The 26,643-nt window shown below is 43.0% G+C and overlaps 1 protein-coding gene across 1 annotated transcript in view; it reads left to right on the plus strand.

Moving 5' to 3' along the window:
* The window catches only part of LIN28A (lin-28 homolog A), a 44,537-nt gene that overhangs the window by 5,434 nt on the left and 12,460 nt on the right, over positions 1 to 26,643 (plus strand). The window contains exon 2 of the mRNA XM_042440475.1: positions 70 to 254. Coding sequence (XP_042296409.1) covers positions 70 to 254 — 185 coding nt within the window. The remainder of the gene's footprint in view (positions 1 to 69; positions 255 to 26,643) is intronic.

A 26,643-nucleotide genomic window follows, 5' to 3' on the forward strand; every position in this document is an offset into this window, starting at 1 on the left:
GGGGGGGGGGAAGAGTGGGCCCTTCCTTTCCCCACTGACCCTCCTTCTCCTTCCCTTTCTCCTTCTTAGGGGGCTGTGAGGGCCAGGAGGGGGAGGCCGAGCCCTCAGGGCCCGAGGAAGGTGGGCAGCCCTTGCCCTTGCGGGGCGCTGGCATCTGCAAGTGGTTCAATGTGCGGATGGGCTTTGGCTTCCTCTCCATGACCACCAAGGAAGGCGCTGCCCTGGAGGCCCCCGTCGATGTCTTCGTCCACCAGGTAAGGGCCCTCCCAGGAGAGATCGCAGGGGGACACCTTTTCCCAGCCCAAAGGACCAAGGGGTCCCTCTTGGAGACCATCCACAGGGCAGAAACCACCAGGTCTTATCATGTGGCTCCACGCCTATGGCATCCTGGGAATGGCAGCTTGTTCTGGTGCCACCACAAACCACAGTTTCCAGAATGCCAATGCATGGAGTGGTGGTGGTTAAAGCAGCATCACGCTGGGTTATTTCTGCAGTGTGGATGCAGCCCGGGGGGGGGGGGAAGTTGGGGGATCACTGCTTGGCACAAGCTGGCGCAGGGTGTTGGGGTATGTGTGGCAGAGAGAGATTGTAAAAATGGAGGAGATTCCAGGTTAGTTCAATGGACAACTAACTTTTTTACGCACCATGTGCAAAGGGAGCATTGGATCTCCTCCATCCCAGGTGCAACAGCTTTTCCTGCCCCACTTTTTATGCCTGCCTGGACTCAATCCTTGGCTGCTTGGTCTTTTTGGAGAGTGTAGGTGGGATCCACTTTGTTACATCTCCCAATGCTACTCCTGCTCTGCAATCCCTTTTTCTGAATTCTCTTGATTCGCCTGGATTTGGGTTCCTGACCTTAAAGTCTGGTGGAAAGTGGTCTCAGCTGGATTTCCCTTTCCCATGTGTTTGGCCTTTGCTATAAAAAAGGGAGTTGGAAGGAAGAGGAGGTTGTGAAGGTCCTTAGAATAGTCCTGGTACTAGCAAGGGCCCGCCCTGGCTTAAAAAATCAGGTCCAGAAAGATTTGTGCAGAGGAGGTTTGCCATTGCCTTCCCTGAGGCTGAGAGCATATGACTTACCCAAGGTCAGTGAACTGACTTATCTACGGATCAACGTATGTATTATACTTTACCTTTTATTCAAAAAGGACTCATTCCCTGGTGAAAGTCAAGAGTGTAATCTGTCCTGGAAGCACCAATCCTTTTTCATTTTCTTATCCATTCAGCCTTTAGTGTGAATACAAAGTTATGCCTGCTGGAATTTTTGAAGTTCTTTGGCATTCTTTCCTTTGCTTCATCCTTCATTATATGCCCCTAAATTTTACCCTCGATGTATCCATGGGTCATATAAAAATCCATAATCCAATATAAAAATCCATGGGTCATATAAAAATCCAAAATAGACTACTATAAGTAGTCTGAAGTCTAAATCAAATGTGTTCATTTCTAGAATGTTGTTTAGAGAAGGGTGATGCTGCTGCAATTGATTAACATGGCAACTGCATTGGAAATTTTAAAAGGATGCCTGGTGATACCAAAACATCCTCTTGCCCTGCAGTTTTGTAGTGCTGGTTACTTGGTAACATCTTACTAAGAAAGATGTACAAATGGAATTTGGGCATGGTTTATGGTCTGTCTTATGAAGTCTGGCATTGCATCCACATAACTCCACCTTGCTTCCCATCTGTGATAAACAAGGAACTTGTTGACATACTCACAAAGTTTACTTCCACCATTCACATTGTGCACCTTCAAGTCATTTCCGATTTATGGTGACCCTAAGGTGGGGAGTTTCTTGGCAAGATTTGTTCAGAGGGGGTTTGCTTTTGCCCTCCCCTGAGGCTGAGAGAGTGTGACTTGCCCAAGGTTATGCAGTGAGTTTAATGGCCAAGATGGGACTCAAATCCTGTTCTCCAGAGTTGTAGTCCAACACTCAAACCACTACTGTTATGCTGGTTGAAGCCATTCTATTATAATTCATTATTTAGGAGTACTTTTATAAGGCTATATGTGTTTGTCTTTCTTTCTTTGCATACTTTAAGTCTGCTGTCATAAGGCATAACAAGAGAGACTTGTGGCACATTAAAAGTCTAGCAGATTTTGTTTGGCCTATGGTTTTGTAGAAGGGTGATGCTGCCACTTCATTAGGGGCTACATTCCTTGAAAGTTAATTTAGCCAGATTAAATATGTTAGTCTATAGATTGCCACAAGATTCTTTACGGAGATAGACACTGTAAAAATGGAAGGTCTCTTAATTTTTAACATTTTGACCCTTTGACCCTAAGATACCTAAGAATCATAAGACAAGGTTGTGGTACTTGTGTTGCTAGAGATAATAGGAACAAGTAGTAATTGAAGGGGGTTACTTTGGACTTTGGTCATTACCTAGGCTGCAGTATGGACTAAAGAAGCCGTTGGTACGATGTGCTACCTACAAGGCTTTTTATTCTCAATGTGGTTTCATCCAATTAACTAGCAAACAGAGATGGGGCGATACACTGACTGTAATTTAGAACTGCACTGAATGAAATTATGGAATGTAGTTCATTGTTACAGTGATGGCAATCAATGCTTCCAAGATCAGATGTGATCTGGTGACTTTAGGGTGGTGATTCCCAAACTTTGGATCTCCAAGTCTTTCGGACCTCAATTCCCAGAAGCCCTACCAGTTTAGTCAAACAGCCAGGAATTCTGGGAGCGGAAGGACAAAACCTCTGGAGGATCAAAGTCTGGGAATCACTGCTTTGGGGGATCTGGCAGGCACAGCCCTAACTACAGCCTGAAATCTCCATGGTACCTATTAGAGCCTAATCCAATAAAAGTTGCAATCCTGAACACACTTATCTGAGAGTTAGCCTCACTGACTGCACCAGGAGATATGAAGAAGTGTGTGAATGGGTGTGCTGTTAAGTCTACTCTCTTATTCTTTTACCGCAACCTAAATGTGGTTATAAATGCAAACTTTGCAGCCTTAACATCGTTTCAAATTTCTCTCTTTCCATATCCACTCTGGTTTTGAAGCCTCCCAATACTGCAGCCTTTTGCTTGATCCTAATAATGACATTGTCAGGTGGTAGGTTTTGATTGTTTTTGTCCCTAATGGAACAGTGCGGTTGTTCTTGCATTTTTAGACATTATTATTATTATTATTAACCTTTATTTATGAAGCGCTGTAAATTTACACAGCGCTGTACATGCAATCTTTCTGTTGATATCTGTAATGGATCCATGGAAGGTGCCATGTTTTTGAATCAGTTTTATTGCAGCACTTTCCCAGGTTCCTTCTTCCCAATACGTTCCAAGTTCTTCTTCCCAATACAGCAAATAAAATTTTGTTGGACCATTTCTGAACCATCCTAATTTGAATGTGGAGGGGAAGAATTGTATGTCAAACATTCTCAAGTTGGCAAACTTAGGTGACGCTATCACAGGACTTTCTGGAGCTGAGAGTATGTGATTCACCCAAGATCACCCACTGGGTTTCCATGGCCAAGTGGAAAATTCCCTGGTCTCCAGAGTAGTCCAGTGCTCAAACCACTACACCACATCTATGGAAATTTTCTCAGAAGGTGCTAAAAGTTCTGGAAACCCAGTTTGCTTCTTTGCAGAGCCTCTAGGTCTAAGAAGGAAGTCAAGGTGATCTAAGATCCCTCTCCAGGCCCAAGTTGGTTCTTCTGGCTAAGAAATCTCTGATGACAGCAGCCATTTTGATAACTGGTGTAATGTAGGCTTCAGTTTGTTAAGGAATAGTTCCAATACAAAAACAAGTAAGTATACAATGGACCCTTGTTATACGCTGAGGTTTGGTTCCAAGATCCTCTGTGGATAACAAAACCTGCATATGCTCAAGTCCCATTAAATATAATAACATAGCAAAATGGTGTCCTTTATAAAAATGGAAAATCAAGGTTTGATATTTGAAACTTATACTTTTTTTGAACATTTTCAAACCGCATCTGCTTGAATCTATATATAAAAAATCCATGTATAAGAAGGGCCGACTATATATACACCCGTGCTTCTGTTTCACTTGAAAGACTGGCTGTTAAACCTCTGCTCAAGAGGAATCCTGTTGGAAATTGGCCTCGGATTTGATTCCTACTGCTCAGGATTTCCCTTGAGTCTTGCTTTCCTTCCCACCCAGGCAGATGGTAAATTTACAAAAATGAATGGATGTGGGCCATTATTTCTGCATTTTACTCCCCCAGCCCCAGAGAATAGTTTTCCCCCCAGGTCAGGGCTTGGATACATTGATGGAAAAGCCCAGAGGGAATAAATACGGAATGCTGATTTCCCTGTTCCTCTTTGGAAGGAGGCAGATTGCGGCTGGACTGTCCGAGCGAAAGGACAATTGCTTTGTTGTAGCCCATCACCAGTCACTGGTATGTGGCTGGGATTTTAAGTGTCCGTCTGAATTTGGGAGAAATGGGGCCCATCCTTTTCAGGCAGAGGGGGAAACCTGGGGAGGGCCGACTTTTGGAATTGGTTCCATCTCGGTTAGACGGTGGGAGGGAATGGTGGGAGCTGATAGAATGCAATGGCAAGTTCTTTAAAGAAAAGGTGAGGCCTGTTTTGTGCTTGTCTGTGTTTCTGGAATTCAGTGGTGACCCCCAGATCCTGGAGGCTGGGTGGCAGCCCTCTGTTCTCCCCAGGATTTATTGCCCCCAGACAGTCTAGTTTTCCGATTGTAGGCCCCAATAGTCTTGCACACAAAAATTAAGTGGCTGGGTGTCTCTGGCCATTGTAACAACTTTGCCCCAACACCTCCTCCCTATACTAGGAAAAGATCATCCGCATTCCATTGGAACCTCTTTTTATTCATCCACTGTGGAGGAAAAAGTCCTTAAGACATCATGGCTTGCTTTTGCAGCCACAATTTTAAGTGCTCCTATGTGTCCTTGCATACCTCATGATGTGGGAATCTTGGTGAAGAGGCACTAAGGAATGATTTGTTCCAGGACTCCCCCCCCTTTTTTTTTTTTTGTTTATGCTACCAGTTTTTGTTATTTTATTATATTTTGTTATTGGTTTCAATTGTTCTCATCCACTCCTAGTATTGTGTAAAGATTTGACATAAAGGAAGTCTGAGATACAAATGTTTGTAGGTGTATGAACATGATTAAATATTTTTAATGTCAAGCAACTGTAATAAAGGAGTTGGATTAATAGGCTGGAGCAAGATTTATGGCCATTCACACTGCCCAGTTGTAGCACTTCGATTCCAGTTTTAACTGCCATGATTCTGATAGGGTAAAAAGGAGGCTAAATTAAGGACTAAAGGTAATAAATGATAACTAGAAGCCATTGACAATTCAAAGTTGCTATGTGACAAGAAATTGCCAAACTTAACTGTAAGAGATGTGTGACAAGGGATAACCAAAATTGCATAGGTAGTATACTGGACATTCGCTGTACGGGAAATTTCTGTCCTGCGGTTAGACTAACGAGAAATATATAGGGGAGGGGGAGACATGTGGGACAAGGGGGCCACATGTTAACTTGCTGATGCTACACTAAGGATTGCAAATATAGACTTGCATAGGTTGCTAGCTTAAGTTGCAGAAACTAAGAATGAGACATGGTGTAATTGTCTGGTCAAACTGAACACTTGTGACAGCTTGTGGTTTCTGTGGTTTCTGTGCATAAAGGAGAGCCACCAGCCTACCTCCAACACTGGCTCTTCTTGAAGTGATTCAAAGGGTCAGTCTCCTTATTCATACTTGGAATAGACCTATTTCAGTCTGGTTGATTTCACTGGGCCTACCTCTACGCCTGGATCCAAAATAGTGGTGGAAATTACATATGTGTCCCTCCAGATGTTGTTAGACTGCAGTCCCTATTTCCCTCACCATTACTAGAGCATTGCAGTGCAACATCTGGAGGGCCGCATAGTTTTGACTCCTCTTTGAGACCATAAAGATTAAATGACAGAGTGGTCAGTCAACAGATATATGGTCATGAAGATAAAGGAAATGTTTGTGGACAGAAGTGGTGTTCCTACCAAGTGCTAAGCAAGTTATAAGTGCTAAGCAACTAGTCCTCTGCTTAGCAGGATGCCTTCCACCCCACAGAGCATTACTGCCAAGGTGTCTCATTTCCACTGCTGTTTTCAAACAGATAAGAAACAGCAGGGGTTTTTCCTGCTGTTGTTGTTGTTGTTATATCCCTTGAAGTATTTTTTGATTTATGGTGACCCTAAGGCGAACCTATCACAAGATTTTCATGGCAGGTTTCTTTAGAGGGTGTTTGCAACTGCAAAGTCCTCTGAGGCTGAGAGAGATTTGTCCAGGGTCACCCAGTGGGTTTTAATGGCTGAGCAGGGATTCGAACCCTGTGCTCCAGTCATTTTGAAGTCTTCCAAAATGCAAACCATCCCACTATAATGGCTCCTGCCCTTTATGTGGCCTGGGTTTATTTAAGAAGCCAATCTGACTTTTCCTCAAGGGGTACTGATGGACAAACACAACTGAAACACTTCATCGCTAACCTTCCTCAGTGATGTACAAATGGCAGACATTGTTGGTTGTGTTTTAGGGTCCATGTTTGGCTTATGCTGGGCCATTGAGAGGCCAGGGTCCTAAGAGAAGAGAGTATACATACTGCAGAATATAACTGAAGCAGAGTTGGACTTGAAACTGTACATGAAGGTAGGCCACTCCAGATGTGATATGAAGCCACCACGACCAATCAGCTGTAGGCCAACTGAATACAGTGTGAGCACAAAATGAAAACTAGAAACATGTATAGAACCAATGACTCAAGTGCTTACTCTCATTCACAGACACAGTTGCACCTCAAAGAGCAGGGGTGGGTAAAATCCAGCCCCAGCCATTGTGTGGCTCTCACCATTGCTAGAGTTGCTGGGGTTTGCAGTGCAACATCTGGAAGGCTGCATAGTTTTCACTTCTCTTTGAGATCATAAAGATTAGGTGACTTCCTGACAATGGCCCTTGTTGTTGTGTGCCTTCAAGTCATTTTCAGCTCATGGTGACCCTAAAGTGACCCTTTCATAGGGTTTTCTTGGCAGGATTTCTTCACAGAGAGCTTGCCTTTGCCTTCCTCTGAGGCAGAGAGAGGGTGACTTGCTTGCCCAAATTTACCCAGTGAATGGCAGAGCAAGTATTCCAGTCGTGGGGGGTCCCAGACTCCTAGTCCAACATTCAAACCACTACAGTCCACTGTCTAATCCTCACCAGGCTCTTTTATGTGGTGTTCAGCCCTTCCAGACTTTCTGAAGTTGCCCTTTTACACATCCTTCAAAAGACGAATGGCCTCACCTGGAAACAGAAGTGGCAAGTCACCTTTTAAATACATTATAGGTCCCTCTTGCATTGTGTAACATAAAAAATAGCCATTTTTCAAAACCAGAAGTAGGCTTCCCATCACTTAAAAGTTCTGGAGAGTCTGGTACTTTTTTGCATTGTGCGATTCTGGGCCTGCATTTCTCTCTCCTTCCTTCCTTCCCTCCCTCTGATCTGTCTTTCAGGATTTTGAGCAATGTCTGCTGCCTTGTTGTCCTTAAGGGAAGGATATAAGTCAATAAATGCATTGTTGTGATAAATAGTTGATAGGTACCAGCTTTCTCAATTCATTGCCTCCGCGAATGCTATAAACAGGTTGGGAATTGTGGTTTGGCACATCTCAAAGGCATTAGGTTAGACGCTGTTAGTCTATATATTGTGATATAGCCATCTATGCATTCTACATTTATATCCCTTCTTTGTCCCCAGAGTCCCAGGACAGTTAAATGGTACCTTTAGCCTGAACAGCAATCCTGTGGGGTAGGTTAAACTGACAGTGTGTCACTGGAACAGCTCATGCATCTGTCTAGTTCTAGTCCAACCACCGCACCTCATTGTTTCTCTTTTAAATTGCTTTACGAAGAAGCAGTGATATAGTTACTGCCTAGACTGTCTATGAAATTTTTTGAAAGGTTGCTTGTGGTGGGATTTGATGAGTCTCTGGTCTACATGTAATTGTTAATCCCAACGAAAATGGACCCACTGAACATCCGTTTTGATTCAGCAAACATCCTTTGATTCAGTAAGTCGACTGGATTTAGATCCATGTTTGCATACTTGTGTATACAAACTTCTGGGGAAGAAGAACTTCTGGAGAAACAACCATTGTGTTTTAGCCTATGATTGAGAATATCTTTAGGGAAGCTTTTGAACGCTCTCACTTTGACCCTTTAGTGCTAAAAGTGTGAGAGCTGTGGAGCCTGTGCAATGTTAGAGAGCTAGACTGGGACTTGGGAGAATCAGGTTCAAGCCCTCACTAGGCAATTAAACCCAAGGGATTGACTTTAGGCCAGTTGCTATCAGCCTAGCCTTCCTCACAGGGTTGTTGTGAGGATAACGTGAGTGAGAAGGAGAGTTATGTGTGCTGCCCTGGATTTACAGGAGGAAAAGTGGAATATAAATGTAACTGTTCAACAGTAAGTAGAACTGGATTCAGAAATGAGTGTCCAAAATTACATGTAGAAATGGTATGGGAGAAGAAGGGATAATGCTCTGCATAATGGGGAGGTGAGTAAGGATGAATTTGAGCTTGAAGACAGGTTTCCTTCAGTTTACTTGAACAGACTGAAAATAAGGAAGGTGCTCCTCTCTAGTCATTGGGAGCATGGGAACTGCTGCATGAAGGGCCTCCAGATTCAAATCTGTACTGGAGCTCCATAAATGCTTGCATTGATCATATGTCGACACTTTCCTTAGATTGAGAGTGAGTAGAAGGGAAATCCTGGTTAGCTTCTTGCAAGTGAGCTGCTGCACTCATAAAGTGGTGTCAAACTGCCTTAATTCTATCATATATCTACAGCTCAAGTTTACAAAAGTTTGTGCTGCCAATGTCTTTCTCTCAGTCTCAAAGGTGCCACAAGATCCCTTTGCATGACTAAGAATGTGATCTGAGTAATCTGCATTGCAAATCGGCATGTTATCCATAATCTTGCTTTGGTTGGTTTTAGGCAAGGTTAAGTTTAGCCTGCGCATGGGGCAAACAGGTTAATACTATATATTATCTTTGGGATATTGCTCGAATTACTTGAGGTCACATCTTGGGAATGCTTTTTGATCAACCTAAATTGCTGTGTAAATGCCAAAGATGTTTTTATAACATCTTGAAATGTATTTGGTGATTTATTTTTCAAATGGTTTGGCCATTTCACATGGCGTAGCAAGTCACTGGCAGGCCGGAAATTGGTGCACAAATGGACACAAAAACTACTTCTGGAGAGCATCATGCCCTTCTTGCCCATGCACAATGTCCTCACACCAGACACAGGGTCTGCTTTGATGGCATCAGGGTCATTGATAACCCTCTCCTGGTCATTTACATATGTGAAAGATAACCCACAGGAAGTTGCTGTGGAAGAAAGAAGGGAATTGGCCTCTTTAGGTCCATTAAATCACTTTATTACAGGAACCAGATCTGAATAGCCCTTGCTGGCAGGGGGCTGGTCTCCATCTCTTCCCTTCCCCTCCAGCAATCATCTGCCCCCAACTCTTCTGATCTGATAGCAAAGTAATCAAAATCTTGTCAACAGAAGAGGCCAGTTGGGGTTGTTCCCCTTCCCTCCACCTGAGATTTGGGTAGGTCATATCTGGGTTCAATAAACATGGGAGTGGAAATGGCAAATAAATGCCATAGAAAGTGAGAAAAATCAAGTATGTCAGGATGGCATAATCCAGGATGATGATGGGAGGATTCAAGCTGGGTCTTTTCCTTCACTATTGCCACTGCCATTAAACTAATGGGCCAAATCCATTGTTCCACAACATCAATAGAGTTCCATTGATTGTCACCTTCCTGAATGAAGGTTATTCCTCACCTCCTTGATCATGGTTTGTTGAACAGGAGCCCAAAGAGGAAAGGGTTAACTTCCTCTGGAATATGACTTTGGCAGAACCTGAGAAGGTTTTCTTTTTCTTTCTTTTCCTTTTCTGGACTACAGTGCCCAGAACCCCTCAGCCAGCATGGCAATGGCTCTGGACCTTGATGGTTCTCTAGCTGAAAGGGAATAAAGCAGCCATTATTGACAATCCTCTTGCATAAGTGATACAGTTGCATAAGTGATACATTTAAAAAGGCAATTTACATTTATTTAAACTCCTGTGATGGTGCTGTTGTTGTTTTTATATGCTTCCAAATCTGACTTATGGTGACCCTATCATTTGAGATTTCTTGGCAAGATTTCTTCAGAGGGGTTTGCCGTTGCCTTCCTCTGTGGCTAAGATAGTATGACTTGTCCAGGGTCACCCAGTTGGTTTCTACAACCAAGTGGGGATTCAGACCCTGGTTTCCAGAGTGCTAGTCCAACATCCAAATCGCTGCACTATACTGGCTCTCATCGTGGTGATACTATTAGGTTTTACTTGCCTTGCTATTCTTGCGAGCATTAGTGGCATGTAGCCCCTCAGAACATCTCAGCCTCAAGCTGGAGAAGGTTTCCTTCCTTTATGCTACAACCTTCTCCAGCCTGGAACCCTCAAGATGGTTGGACCAGTGATTCTTAACTCTTTCTTTACCAAAGACAATATTTAAATATCTTTTGTTGCTGCAGATCTCTAAGACTTAACTGAAGATTTAAAATATTAATACCTGAACAATGAACCAGGAAAGATTTTTCTCCTGCTCCTACCTACTGGTTGGAGCAGATTAATTGGCAAAAGGCAGGCAGAGCCATCCAGCTTTTGCCTTGGCTTCTGTCACTTAGCTGCTCTGCAGTGGAGAGGAGGTGAGCTAAGCAGCTGCAAGACTTTGTGGACCCCCTGTGAGGACATTGCAGCCCCCTGGGGGTCTGTGGACCATAGGTTAAGAACCACTGGGTTGGGGGACATAAATCTCATTAGCCATAGCTAGATGGATAAAGTAGAGGTAGAAAAGCCAATCAGAAATACTTGCATTGACTGTTGTGATCTGAGTCATTGACAAGAACAGCACGTGCTTGGAGTGAATGTGGTTTTCTGAATGTTATCTTGGTTAAACTGAGATTAAACCACAATTGCCAAGAAGGCCTATTATCCTTTTTGGCATTTCCTTGAGTCATCAGTTGAGTCTATCACATTTGATTTGGCCGCAGCTTCCCCTCAGAGTTGGCCCACTCCATTTTGTACACTGCAGTTGGGGAAGCCGATTTAAAAAGCATTGTGGCTTTCTTCTAAGCCACCACTGAGCAGAGCTGGAAAAAGTCAGAGCCAGGAAATACTGTATGGAAGCAGTCTTTCCCAGTATGATAACTTCCAGATATATCACGCTAAGACCTAAATCCTGTTGTTAGTCTTGACTAGATTAGGCCCAATAAATTGATGGGAGTTACAGTGCTACCTCGGGTTACGAAATTAATTCGTTCCGCCGCGGCGTTCGTAACCCGATACATTTCGCAACCCGAAAAGGCTTTTCCGAAGCGCGGCTAGCGGCTGGAAAGCCGCTAGCCGCGCTTCGCATTTGAATTTCGCGCCGATATTTTTTTCGTAACCCGAAAAAAGTATCGTAACCCAGAACAGTTTTTTCCTATCTATTTTTTTCGTATCCCGGAAATTTCGTAACGCGATCAATTCGTATCCCGGGGTACCACTGTACTAATGTGTTGACTTACCATTGAGCAATTGATTGAATCATCTGCTGTAGTTGAAAGTAACTGTTTTAAATTTGTTGTTAGCTTCTTTGAGTCCCTGTATCAGGAAAAAGGCAGGATATATAAATAACATGAAATAACAACTATCAGAATGCTAGCCTATCGTGCCCATCATTTTCAGCCACTATAATTCAATACCTCTGGACCATATTGCTTTGGGAAAGGCTGCTGGTGGTTTTCACAGGACAATGGAAGCCCAATCTGTTGCATTAAACAACCATCATTAGTATGGTTGTTTTTGGGTCTTTTGGGTCAGTTAATTGGCGATACATAAAATTCATGGATTGGATTGATGGGGAAGTGGTTAAATCTTTTGCACAACAGTAGAGCAATGGGATACTGTCAAATTGTTTATTTTTTTTTTAGTAAGAAACGGGGCTGGATCACAAAAATATCATTTTAGGATGACAAGTTAATGCTGGACAATCCAATTGGTAGTCTCAGATTGAGTAGACCTACTGAATCAGTAGAATTTATATACAGGTTGACTATTAGGCAACAATTTATTCAATGGTCTGTTTGACTTGAGGCAGACTACCAAGTTAGGCAAATGGAGTTAAAACCAAGGAAAAGTAATAGCTGGAGGAGCAAATGTGTGTTGTGGAGCAAGATAGTTGGTTGTCAGTTGTTTTTAGTGAGTTTGAAGATTGTGAGTGAATGTACTTTTCATATATGTATTGGCTTGCTCTTTATACTAATTGTAATATATTTGTGGAAAAGTGTCACCTATATCTCTGGTTATATTGCTTGCTTACTCAGATGTGAATGCAAAAGCTGAAAAATTAAAGGGTGGGAAAGTGTTTAAAAGGGAAATATGATAGCCAGCCTGATATAGGGGTACGAGTGTTGGACTAGGACTCCAAAAGACCTGCTCAGCCATGTAAGCTCACTGGCTGACCTTGAACAAGTTACTCTCTCTCAACCAGAGACAGATAATGTCAAACATCTTCTGAATAAATCTTGCATCTCATGCTACGCTGGTCAATTTGATGGCATGTTAATAGTAACAACAAGCAATGGGGGCAAGCATCATCATCTCCTCTATGGCGTTCAAAAACATACCTGTGTTAGTCTGGAAAATCAGTATGCACAGTGATCTTGTAGCACCTTTGTGAATAACTGAAAGAAGTTGGTAGCATGAACTTTTGTAGACTTGAGCCTGCTTTCTCAGATGCATACAGTGGAGTGAATTTTAATTGACATTTCTCACATATAACTGGCTTATTTATTATTTTGGATCTTATTGTAATTTTTACATTTTATTTTTCCACTGCTGTTAGCCGCCCAGATTCCCTGTGATTAGGCGAGATACAAATAAATTATTATTATTATTATTATTATTATTATTATTATTATTATTATTATTATTATTATTATTATTATATAGGTCTGTGTCTGGACTCTCCACTCCACCCTATGCATCTGGGGAATTAGGCTGAAGCCTAGAAAAAGCTTGTGCTCCCAGCTTCTTTCTTTCAATCAGTTTCAAAGGTGCAACAAGATCCCTTTGCATATAGCATGGTGCTGACCTCTCAAGGTAATGTTCTCTGCTTCTGGCTTACTTTGAACTGGAGCAGCATGGCTTGCTAGGTTCTTCTTTGAGTTGTGGTTTGATTGGATCACAATGAAGTACTAAATGGAGCATCTTTTTCATTTCATGTCATATTCTGATTTGATTTCTCATTCTGAAATCATGATAAACTCTGGCCTGTTACAGACACAGGCCAAAATAAAGCTGCTACGAGTCAGCCGCACCAAAGCTGCACTCCAGCCCTTAGAACAGTAGTGTGGCTTTGGTGTGGCTTTTGGACTCTTAGGACGCATGCATCATTGAAATACCATACAGTACCTCCAAAGTGACTCGAAGCAGCTTTATTTTGGCCTGTCTGTAACAGGCCTCTGAGAGCAAAGAGAAAAGTCCTTTGGGGTTTTTTTTGGTGGTGATGGTGGAGGAATTGCATGACAATGGGGGGGAAGCCAGCTCTGAGATCCAGGAATGTAGCTTCCCCCTCTATAGAAGATGCATATGCTAATTTATCATTTGGCTCCAACAGATTCCTCCTTTTTTTCCTCAGTAGCTGGAAAAGGCCTTCCACCACTTTAGCAAGGAAGGAAATAATTGTGTATCAGGGGGTGGGGTGGGTTAAGAAGTCCCAGCTTTGCAAATTCAATCAAAACACTTCTTTTGTCCTTTATGTACTGGTAGATCTAATCACCAGAATCTTGGAGAGCACATGTGTTTTGAAAGGAAAACAAAGAAACCCCTTGGTAATTAATTATTGGATATCATGGCCATATTGAAGGGTAGGGGTGATGTGGGAAAACAGCCCTGATCCAGTTACCTGGCTTGTGAATTTTATTTTTGGAAAAGAAATCCTTCTGATCAGGAGCTACGATTTCTCCCAAGTTCTTGCTACCAGCTTTTCTAGCATTGCACTTTCAAGATGGAGGTCAAATTGCCACTCATTTATCCCTAAATGACATGGCCATGCTGCCTGGAATTGATGATATATGTGGTAAAATCCCTCCACAGGCTACCAAGTTTGGGGAAGATTGGGGTTTTTGATCATAGAGGGAAGTGTATTCGGGATTAATGCCTGAAGTTAGAGAAATATTCCTTGGATACTAGACAATTGCTCTGGATATACCATGGCTGTGTTTGGCAACTGCTGGCTCATCCTGGCTTACTGTGAATAGCATCTGTGCTACTACACAAGGCTCGTTCCCTCTTACTTGGCTCCTGCTTCATGTCTGAGTAAGGAAACAAAACAGAAATCGTTTTATGTGTGACTGTAAGATCCTGTCGTCTTACTCCCCAAAACACCTGGATTCCAAACTCTCCAATATTCAATTCATGTGATGGTTCCAGATGGGGAATTCTGATGGTTAAAAATGCTGTGTGAGGCAACAAATAGTAATCATTGCAACACTGGCTTCTTTGCAGCGTATGATTGTTTGGGGGTAAATGCTCAACAATAACTCCTTCCAATAACAGCTTCATCTGGTATCTGCCAGTAGCTTTATGCCTGAAACAGAGTGACTGAGAAACAAAAGGGACTTATCGGAATGCTTTGGGGAATCTTGAGGTTTGCATAAGTACATAAAATATCAAGAATACATCCTCCCACCTCCTTGGATATACAGTATCCCAAAGCCATGTAAGGTAGAATCTCATCCAGAAAAGAAACCTGGAATGGAGCAGAATTGGATGGTTGGAAGGAATATCCAACTGAAACAGTGAATGAGGACACTGGGTTTAAGAGGGAGAACATGTGGCAATATTTTGTTACAGACATAATATTTCTATAACACTTCCTCCATGGAAGCCTTCCTTTTGAGAGACTTGCAGTCGCTAGGTTTTAGGATACGGATCTGCATTTGCTGATGTATATGTTGCTTTGTGGGCATTAATATTGTTAATCTTTGTAATACCCATGTGAGGAAGGTCAGGGCTATCACTCCCATATTGAATGTGGGTGCATGGAGTGTGTGTTGGTTTTTCTATGAGAACATTGCCTATGGGAGCTGCTGTTCCTGCTGTGATTAGAATAAGATAACACAAGTCTCTCTTGCCTCTGGGAGAAAATGGTGTTGAAATCTAGTGGCAATATTATGCATTATTTTCATTTTTTTAAAAGTACATTTCTCTTCTAGGATGGTTGTCTGAGCCACCCAGCCAGTTCACATGTTGTTATTTTATTTAACTACTATCTGGGCTGCTTACTTATCCTCTGTATCCCTCAAACAATGTGTCCGGTTGAATAGCAAAAGTTGAAAGTCGGTGTTTTGTATTTGTGTGATGTCCATGCACCAAAAAGCCAGGAGTGAAGAAAGAGGACTGGGAAACACAGTGGGGGGGGGTATATGAATATTTTGGACCCATCCTGCCATTTTGAAGCAAGACAGGGAGTAACAGCACTATAACTCATGAGCCTCCCTATCCATGTGTTGGCAAGTTACAGAGTTGGGTGTATGTATGTAATTACCTATCACATACCTATGGTATGTGATAGGTAAGACAATGGATGAAAACTCTTAACACTAATGGTGCAACTGCTGCAGCTAGTGGGCACATTTTACTGCCTACCAAACATTTATTTGTGTATTTTCTTCCTGATTCTTCATTATATTACTTGGGTAGCCAAATTCTTCATCCACTTACCAGGAGTGTCCTCATGCCTGTTCCCACCATTAGTTAAAACAGCATCAGTCTTGCCCACCTCCTACTCTTTGCCTGCTGGGCTCCTGAGACCCAATAAGGGCCCATTCCCATGGCACTGCAAAAGACCAGCCTCTGATTTCAGGTTTGACCATAAAATCTCTGGAAAATGGTATGCTGCCAACTTGGCTAGTTTGTCCCTTGCCAACTCAGGATCACTTCATGCAACACAGTAATAGTGCTATCATCATTCCACTTTAACTGTCGTGGAAACATCCAATGGCATCTTGGGATTTGCAGAGGGGCATTTAAAATTCTTAGGTGGAGAGATGTAGGGTCTTGGCAAACTACAGACCTTTGGATTCTATAGGATGCAGCCATTGCAGGTTTACTGGAATCTCAGTGCTAGAATTGTGGCATGTGGAAGGGTCCTCAATCTACACAGAGCCCATATGGAAAGGCCGGTGTGTGTGTTATATGGGAATTTGAAGGGCCATCTTCTGCATTTTGTTCCTTTTGTAAAATTTCCCCCCACCAAAAAGCCTCTCTGTGCTCTTAAGGACCGATGGGGGTCACAGTCACACCATGGAGAAGATCAAATTCATCATGTTTTGGGGCTTCAGTGAGTTATTTTAGGACCAGTCAAGGTTTTTTTTCTTTTTCAATCAGGAAGTAAAATGGAAATTAGTTTCAGATTGAAAGAAGTTCTGTCTTCGATGTGAAATATCACAATAGTCCCCAAAACATGGCAGATTTGCGTCTGTCTCCCTAGGGGACATTGCTACAAAAATTTCCACTCCAAAATGGAGGATGTTATCAAATTTTGCTTGGAAGTCACATGCAGCCAATGTCAATGGGCCACATTTTTTCCACCCTGCCCTAGAACTAAGGGTAAGTAGACTTCAGATTTGCCGAATCGCATTTGTTTCTAACTGGAATCCTGAGGTCTGCCATCCAGAGCTGGGTACAAAACAGTGGCACAGGCAGACAGTATAAATGAAGGAACAGAATGCTCTGAGTGTGTGCTCAGCCCAGAAATTTTTGATCAGTGCCAGAACCAAACTCACCAATCCTTTCATACGAAAACCCACCCGCAGAAGTTTCCTTTAATCTATCTATTGCTTGCTGATGGGAGTGGGATGTCTTTTTAGTTCTAACTGTAATTAGACAATTGGGAGTCTGAAAGCCTTGTTGACCTACTGCAAACTATGCAAAGATCCTAATCCAGAACCTGGAAGTTTTTTATATTTTAATAGGACACCTGGATTTTGCTAGTCCCCAGAAGTCATTTTTCCAAGCTGGGTCCTGATCCAACCTCCTGACTGCCCTCATCCTAGGGAGTAAACTGAGGTATAAGCAAGTTAAAGATCTGGTGTGAGTGCTGCCCTGCAGCCAGGGACTGAGAGGAACTTGGAAACTGGTTGCATTGCTGGGATGAGAGATAGCCACATGGGTTGGAGAGAGGGGCCCTCTTAATCGCAGGCATTCTCCACTCTTGTCTCCTAAGGGCAAATGGAGCCAGGCGGCACCTTTTCTTGAAAGGGCAAGGCAGGGAGAAAATGCCTTAGATAATCAAGCCATTGTTTGCTGGGCCACCTCTCCCTGGGATTGCAAAGGGCTCTCTAAATTCCTGGGAAAGACAGCCAGGATTGAAGGCCACCCTCTTCATTGGGGAGGAGATCATTTTGGTATGGATTTACCCTGACTCTTGTGACTACGATTTAAAAACATAATGCTTGGAGAACATTTCTCTCTCTCTTTTTGAAAGCTTGCATTTCCAAGAATCTTCCATCCATCATGGGCCATGAACATGTCGGCTCAAGGTTTCTAGGAGCTGAAGTCCAAAAATGTATGGTTTCCAATTTACAGCAACTTCACAGGGTCTCCTTGGCAAGTTTCATCACAGGAGGTTTGCCATTGCCATCATGTGAGGCTGAGAGACTGTCACTTGCCTATGGTTTTCTATAGCTGAGCAGAGTTTGAAACTCGCTCTCCACAGTCACAGTCCAGTGCTCAAAACATTGCACCACAAAGCCCCTTTCTTAGCAGCAAGTGAGTTGTCTAAAACCTGTAAGAATTAAAAACTCTTTGCCTTGGGGCAGAAGTACAAGGAAGAGGCCAATGTGGCTTCCTTTGAAAGAGAATTCCAGTTACTGGAAAAGCCCTCTCTCTTATCTTAACCAAATGGCATATGTGAGGGTTTGGAACAGAGAAAAGAAGCTTCCCACAAGGTCTTAAAAAGCCACATGGGCGGGTTACACACTGCCATTAAAGTACGCGTGGAGCGTGTACTAGGGTTAGGGAGGTTAGGTGCTTCCGCACCTCCCTAATCCTAATACACACTCTGCGCATAAAAGATGGCGGCCGTTCCAGATGGTTGCCGCCATTTTTACGTAGCGGATGCTGTGCTTCTGTACGTGTCGCGGCGGCTATGACGCCGCGAGTGTGCCAGCGGCACTTTGTGGCGTCATAGCCGTGCCACGAGAAGGAGCTCCATTCTGGAGCTCCTTTTTTGCTCCGTGAGGGAGTTGCGCGGTTTGGCTGCTGCAAACAGCAGCGCCGGGAGACCGTCGCAAAGCGGCGGTTTGTAACCCACCACGGTTTTATATATGGATATTCAGATAACCTAAATGCAAGTAGTATGGGACTAAATATTTTTTCTGACATATCCTCTTTGTGATCTCCGAAGTCTGTGTTGCACAGTAAAAGAACATTCAGAATAATTTTTATTATAAAATATTTTATTAAACATAAAAAGACATACAGAAACAAATACATCAGCATCAATGTACACTTGCATATAATTAAGACATACATAAAAATATGAAAAAAAGTAAATTACATAAAGAATCTTTAGTTAACATATACTTAAAACATATTTGCTGTACTAATATTTACTATGTTACTAGTATTGTCTCAATTACCCTTGAAGGATTGGTACCTTCATTTCTTTTCCCCTCTATTAAAATAACGCCAATCTGTTCCTTTCTATCCAAAGATCCCTTACCTTACCCATAGTGGGATTCATTGAAGACCCTGGTCTCTTTGTTGAATGGGCCAAACCTATAGGGTCACATCATCTCTACTATATGCTCTTGTACTCTTGAGGTCTGCACCAGAGACTCCTTTTTAAAAAGGGGTTTGAGGGGAATGATGTGCATGGACAGTTTTATAATCTGAAGATCCAGAGCCAAACATGGAGGCTTCAGCTGTTTTTGCCTCTGCCCTTGCCATTACGGCTTTGCCACTACTGCTTGCACCACCTTTGTTGCTGGCTCACAAAGCAAATAAGGCAGGGTTGGGGAAGGAAAGGTGGCATGAAGCAGATGCTGGTTCAGAGTTGGACTTTGTTGGAGGCATGAGTTGAAACACAACCACAAAATCAAGTCGTTCCCAGGTTTGGTGTGCTGTGCTGATTAATGCAGCTTTCCAGAATGGCAAGGACTCTGCCAGGAGTGGTGAGGTATGGGTGCCAATTTGCCAACCTTCAACCTGAACCAGTTGCCCTACTGAAGGCCAACTGTATCTCCAGATCTTGGCATGGGCCCACTTCTGGTCTATGTGCATGGGCTATTCTTGGTGTGTTTTGTCTCGCTGTGAGCTTAGTAGCCTAATTCAGCACAAGGATTTTGTCTTGACCTAAATAGTTGCCTCAACTGATGGCTTGCTATTGTGTGCTGTTGTTTCTGACTTATGGTGACCCTAAGGCAAACCTATCACCGGGTTTTCTAGGGCTGAGAGTATGTGACTCACCCAAGGGCACCCAGTGGGTTTCCATGACCGAACAGAGAATCGAACACTGGTCTCAAGGGTCATAGTTGATGCTCAAAACCACTGCACCACACTGGCTCTATGTCCAATAAAACTCCTAATAAAGAAAAATAAATTAAAGACTAATTAGTAATAGAAGAAGAGGATGGGCACTGAAGCCCAATATTTATTCTAGATCCAGCTTCATAATGCCAATAAGATATTAATTTTTTGTGTGACAAAGACATAATCAAGTAACATTTCCAAAATGAATGTAACAAAATTACTTCAGGGATACTGTATGATGAAACAGAATGAAACAAAAGTTACTTCAGGGGGTGTAATGTGTAACAGATTCAAGATGTTTTAAACATTACATTGAAAGTGATTTTAGTGGTACGTTGAAAGGAACTCCCCAAGTTTTATATGCCATTACTTTCATAAATCATGAGGTGGTCTTACTGCTTTTAAGTAACAAGCGCTGAATCAGTCGTCACAAAGAGCTGCTTTAAAGGACTGGAACAAGTAACAGCGTTTTATTTTTCAAATCATTAGACTGAATATTAGGAACAGATGAATTTTGAAAAGTAGGAATTGTACTGCATGTTTTCTATGCAAAAGCAATAATTTGGTGCAGGAATTAAATCACAGTATTCAGTGATCCAGAAGTAAATTTTAAGTTCAGGTGCTCATGTAATAGTTCCCACTGCAAAGTTCCAATGAGAGTCAAAAAATACTGGTTGATCTGTGACAGTAAAGCTGCAGGGTCAGGTCTTTTGCAAAACGAAAGGGTCTTAATGGCCCGTTCAAGACCAAACCATCCCAAAATATTGTGCAGGATGAGTAATTTTGAGGATAACTCACCAGAGTATATTGTCCTTGCTAAGGTTGCAGCTGTGTTCAGGGGGCACAGGAAAAAAAATAGGAAAAGAGATTACCACTTTTGGTCAAAAGTGTTTTGACCAAGAAAGCTCTGGATCAGCTACATCACTGGTGCTCAGATCCCAAGGATGCTGTATACATTGTGGTGGATTGGGGAGGACTATTACTGCTCGAGTTTTCAAAACAGCATGGCCAAGAGCCATGATGGGTGGAGGAGTTTGGGAGTGTTTTCTGAACATGTAGCTTTCCTAAACTCAGTCCTTGTTGCATGGCTCTCACCTTCTCTTTCACCTTTTCCCTGTTGCCTTTAGGAGTGGGGTAGGCATCACATCCTTGGCCCAACAGGTGCGGCTCCAGGTGTTGCAAGATATATGGCAGGAAAGCTGTGTTGATATAATCTAGGAATGTCTGGGATGTTCATGGGCACCATTGTAGCTGTTTTCCCCTCCATTGTATCTGGAAGTTGTGATTGAAGATCTGCAAGGAACTCTTGTTTTCATGACTGATCTCATTTCATCTAAATCTGATAACCAATGTTGTGAGTTTTCCAGAAAAAGCAGAGCAGCTCTTGTTGTTGTTGTTGTGTGCCTTCACGTTGTTTCTGATTTATGGCAAACCTATCATGGGGTTTTCTTGGCAAGATTTGTTCCGAGGAGGTTTGCCATTGTTTTCCCCTGAGGCTGAGAGCATGGGACTTGCCAAAGGTTACCCAATGGGTTTCATAGCTGAGTGGTAAGTTGAACCCTGGTCTCCAGAGTCATAATCCAACGGTCACATCTACAGTCACCAACATCACACTACACTGTTATAGCGCTATTCTTCCATTAACTGCTATGGCTGCCTCTTGTGTAATACTGGAGTTTGCAGTTCAGGGGAAGGCATTCAGAATTCTCAGTCAGAAAGCTCTTAAGCCTCACTGAAGTACAAATCCCAGGATTCCACAAGAAGCAGCCATAGCAGAAAAGTGGAATACTAGTGCTAGAACAGTGTAGTGTGATACTGTGGAGTAAAGAAGCTCTTCCTAATGTTCAGGCAGAATCGCTTTTCTTATAATTTGAATCCATTGGATTATATTCCAGTCTCCAGAGCAGCAGAAAACATACTTCCATTTTCTACTTCACCAGAGGCTATCCTCAGGCCTCAGGTTTTGCTCCAGAAACACTGGTAATGCTAGTTTCAGGGTATTGGTTATATGTAATCAATTTGAAGTCCCACCAAGAGCCCCAAAGCCCTTACACCTTGTCAAATTATATAACTTTATATATATAATTACATATAATATATAATAATTATACAGTGGAACCTTGCCATACGCGGGGGATCCGTTCCTGATCCCGCCGCGTATGGCGATTTCCGCTTATGCTCGAGCCCCATTGTAAACAATGGGGCTTGTGCGTGGCGGCGCGCGCGCGCGGGGCGCAATGGGCGCACACGGCCATTCAATTGTATGGGACGTGCCGCCCCTTCCGCCCCACGTGCGCACCGCGGCTTGAGCACGTATGCTCAAGGCCGCGTATGGTGAGGTTCCACTGTATATATAATTTGACAAGGTGTAAGGGCTTTGGGGTCTTGGTGGAAGGCTTCAGAAGGAGCAATAGGGGGTCTTGTCTGCAAGCCCACACACAGACCACACTTTCTTCCATTCAATCTAGATTAGAAAACTCCTTTGTCCTTTGATGTTTTGGCAACATCATAGTCTTTGGAGATCCCACATAGGACAGTGTGGCCTTGTCAGCTGAAGGTACTAGTCTGCTTTGAGGCTAGAAGCCTCTGTTTCCATGCTGACCATGAAAGAATGAGAATCCTCTCCTTCAACAGCTGGTGCAGAACCACCGGCTACTACCTTTTAACAAGCAAAAATAGTCTTCCGCTGAGCAGATTGATGGAGGATGGTGCAACATAGATATAATTTGGGAGCTGGGGGATGAGACTGCAGCATCTTAGCTCTCCTAGGGCAATATAAAGTTGGCTGGAAGTAAATAGATGAGACAAGAGAGTGACAGGAAGCAATGAGGCACAAAGGAATTGAATAAATGTGGGTGATCAGAGGAGTTCCTTGGGTTTTAAACAGTGCCAGATTGAAAGTGTGGAGGGCTTTGAATCCCACACATCTTGAGGTAGATTTTGTTTTGTTTGTTTGTTTCATTGGTATCCCACCTTTGCTCCAAGAGACCTCAAGACTACATAAATGGTTCCATAGCTCCGTACTTCTCCTTGCCCCACTTTGTCTCCACAATAATTCTGTAAGGACAGCAAACAAGTATATGTTTAAACATGTATTTAATTTATAGCGTGTGTTTTACTGACATAGAATACAATGCAGAAATTAAAACACATAAATTAAAACAACGTGCTCCTAAAAACCTGGTGGTGATTAAAAAACACACAACAACAACAACAATTAAATAAGCTGTGATTTAAATTTAAAAATTTTAAGATAATTTTTAAAATAACAGTAAGAGTGATTATCATTGGAAATTATACTTGATCCCCTGCCTTGGTTTCTGAATTTTCATCATACCGTACACATGAAGTTTCAGACCTGTCTCTGTAGCCTAAGGATGAGAAGCCCATGTGTGAGTTTTAATGAAATGAAATATGAGACTTTCAGAATGCATGCTTTTCTGCACAATTATCTGAAAATGCAGCCTTCCTAAATCTTGCATTTTGGAAATATGCACATGTTTATCTATATTCTTGAGCTCTACCTGGCCTTCTGCGAATTGATATTAGGTTTAGCCGATGTTCTGAAAGGGCTGTTGTTTTTCTAGTGTCCTGTCAAACTGGCAGAGCCAGAAAGCACTTCCATCACTGGCCAGAATAAACAAAGACACTGACATCCCATTCCTAAACACATCAGGTAGAAATAAATTCCAGGGTATAATTGCAGATAAAGGAAATGGAAAGAGAAATGCTTGACCCTACGTGCAAAAAGACAAGGATATCAATCAAGTCTGCCACTCTATGCCCAGCTTTCTATATTTCTCTAAATGGGATCTGCTGGGATTTTAAAAAGGAGCCTACGTAACTATTATATCAGATCAAAAATGGTTTCATATGTCAGCAGACTCCAACTGGTACTTTTCTAGCCTTAAAAAGCCCTTAAGATCACAACACAAATGAGAACATTTTTCTTTATATATTTACTTTCTAAGCAACTAGGCTTCATCTGAGAAGCTTGTCACCCTCACAAGGGTACAGCTTTGGAAGGAGACAAAATGTGGGCATTGTCTTCCAAAAACAAATTTTGCCACCTCAAATTTTCCTTCCCAAATTTCTAGCGTTGTAGAAAACAAGACACTGAAAACTATTAATACCTAGAACTTTCATATTGCTGGGTTTGTGTTCCCTTAGTAACTCTGCTTGCTCCATTTCTTTGGGTGCATGAACTGTCTTTTTAAATGCTCAATTCAAGTTTCAAAGGTGGTATATGTGGTTTTCGTCTTCCCCACTTTATCCTTTACAACGACCCTGTGATGTAGCTCAGGCTGGAAGGAGCTGTCCTCAAATCACCCCAGTGAGTTTCACGATTCAGTGAGGTCCTGAACTGATACAGGTTGATTCTCTCTTATTTGAAATGCTTGGGACTAGAAGTGTTTTGGAATTTGGATCCATTTATTTGTTTGGACTTGAATTCCTGTCTTTGCATATACATACGTAATGATATATCATGGAGATGGGACCCAAGATTAAACACAACATTCATTTATGTTTCATATACACCTTATACACATAGCCTGAAGGTAATTCTATTTGTTTTAAATAATTTTCTACTTGAAACAAAGGCGCGTTATAGACGGGCCTAAGCGGCGCCGTCGTCACACCATGAATACGTGTGAGGGGCGGCACTTCCGGATGCGCCCTGCCCCTCGCGCGTATTCCGAATGTCAAGATGGCGGCACCCTATACAGATGGGCGCGGCCATCTTGACGTAACAGACGCTGTGCGTCCGGATGTCCAAACCCGGAAGAGACATCGCAAATGCGCACTTTGGCATTTGCGGCATCTCTTCCGGGTTGCCGGAAGGAGTGCGATTTGCGCACTCCTTTTTTACAGCGCGGGGGAGTCACGCGGTTTGGCTGCAGCGGCTTCCCCGCGCTGCAACCGGCAGCGGCCCAAGACCGCCCCTTTTGGGTGGCCTGTAACGGGCCAAAGTTTGTGTACACTGGACCATCAGAAAGCAAAGGTGTCATCCACCCATGAAAATAGTTTTTGGTTTTGGAGGATTTCAAAATTCTGGATAAGGGAGACTCAATCTGTAACCATATTTATAGGATGGCAGTTGAACTAGCCTCATTGATATACTTGATACAATGATGTGTGTATATATACATACATGCACACACACACACACACACACACACACACACACATACATACAGTGGGTCCTTGATATCCACTGATGTTTGGTTCCAGGATCCCCCCATGAATATAAAAATCTCTGGATGCTCAAGTCCCATTAAATACAATGGCATAGTGGAATGGTGCTCCTAGTATAAAATGTCAAAATTCAAGCTGAGCTGTGGATAGATGAATATGTGGATAAAAAAATCTGTAGATCAGTGGCTCCAGTGTATACACACATGGTTGTACTTTGGACTCATCATGAGAAGGCATGACTTATTAGAAAAGACAGTAATGCTAGGAAAGATGGAGGGGACTAGCAAGAAAGGATGACCACATGCTAGATCAGTGATGGTGAACCTTTTAGAGGCCGAGTGCCCAAACTGCAACCCAAAACTCACTTATTTATTGCAAAATGCCATCTCCCTTTGGCTTTTTAGTAACAAACTCTAGCAAACTCTGTGCTGGAGCGACAGCACATGTGCTCACAGAGTGGGCTCTGAGTGCCACCTCTGGCACATGTGTCATAGGTTAGCCATCACTGCGCTAGATGAATACATTCTATTAGTGAGGTCATGGGTCTGAATTTACAGGACCTAATCAGAGCAGTGGAGGACAAAGGTCTTGGAGATGTCTCATCCATAGGGTCACCACGAGTTGGGATCCACTTGAAGGTGGTTAACAACAAACAATATTCATAGTGTTTTGTGGGTTTTTCAGACTCTGTGGCCATGTTCTGGAAGAGTATATTCCTGATGTTTCACCAGCATCTGTGGCTGGCGTCTTCAAATACCAACCACATATGCTGGTGAAACGTCAGGAATAAATTCTTCCAGAACATGGCCATACAGCTCAAAAAACCCATAAAAAACTATGGGTTCTGGCCGTGAAAGCCTTCGACTTCACATTAAACAATATGCACACACATCCCCATCTATGGTGCTAAACACTGACAACTAGCCACAGAGACTGGTGAAACTATGGTGCCAAACAATGACAACTCCATCGCTTGCCAGCTGAACAAGATGGCCAAACTGATGGGGAGAGATGGGGCTTTTGCAGGGCCAAACATCCCTCCTCCTCCGAAATCTTAGGAACTCTTGGAATTTGGCCATCCCCATGGACAGGGACAACGCTTTGTTCTCTATGCCCAGTCCTGGTGGCTCAAGCAGCATCCCTCCCCTTTGCCCCCATTGCATGCAGAATCTCTGTGCCTCTCTCTGCTCCTGGGTTTGCCTTTGTTTTATTCCTTTTTGGGGAAGAAGGAGGTGGGGGTGGAAGTGTTTTTGGAGAAGGCCTGGGAATTTTCTGGCTTTGTGTGTGGTGTGTGGGGATGGGGCTTTTGGGCCTCTTCCTTTCAGAAGCAAAGGGGTGGGATGGGGAGGGGGGGCTATTTGACTAATTCAATGGGCTTCAGTTTGATTACCTATCTGATAACAGAGGAATTTGAACAATGTGTGTGTTTTGGGAAGGAGGGGAGGGCTGGGGGGAAGGAGGGTTTGGGATGCTCTGAAGACCACCAGCTTCTTTTGCAGGTCACTTCAAAAGACCCAGGGCCAAAGTGGGGGGAGGAAGGGAGGCAAGCAAGCAGGGAGAGGGGAGCCTTCCTTGAGCTTTTCTCCCTCCTGTTCCCCAGAGGGAAAAGTAGATTGCTTTTCCCCCCCTCTTTGGTTGGTGTTGGTTGACCGATCTTCTCCAAATAAACAGAAGTATGCTGTTGGGAGCAGACAATATGCATAGTATCTGCTCCCGCCTGCCCATGTTTACCAGAGACGCATGAGAACGTGCGCTCTTCTCCTCCTCCCCACCTTCCTTAGATTTCTGACCCTATTTTTGCCATTTGGAAAGTGTCTTTTCAGCCCCATTCCCACT

The sequence above is a fragment of the Sceloporus undulatus genome, chromosome 9 (genome assembly GCF_019175285.1).
Source record: "Sceloporus undulatus isolate JIND9_A2432 ecotype Alabama chromosome 9, SceUnd_v1.1, whole genome shotgun sequence".
Lineage (NCBI taxonomy): Eukaryota > Metazoa > Chordata > Lepidosauria > Squamata > Phrynosomatidae > Sceloporus > Sceloporus undulatus.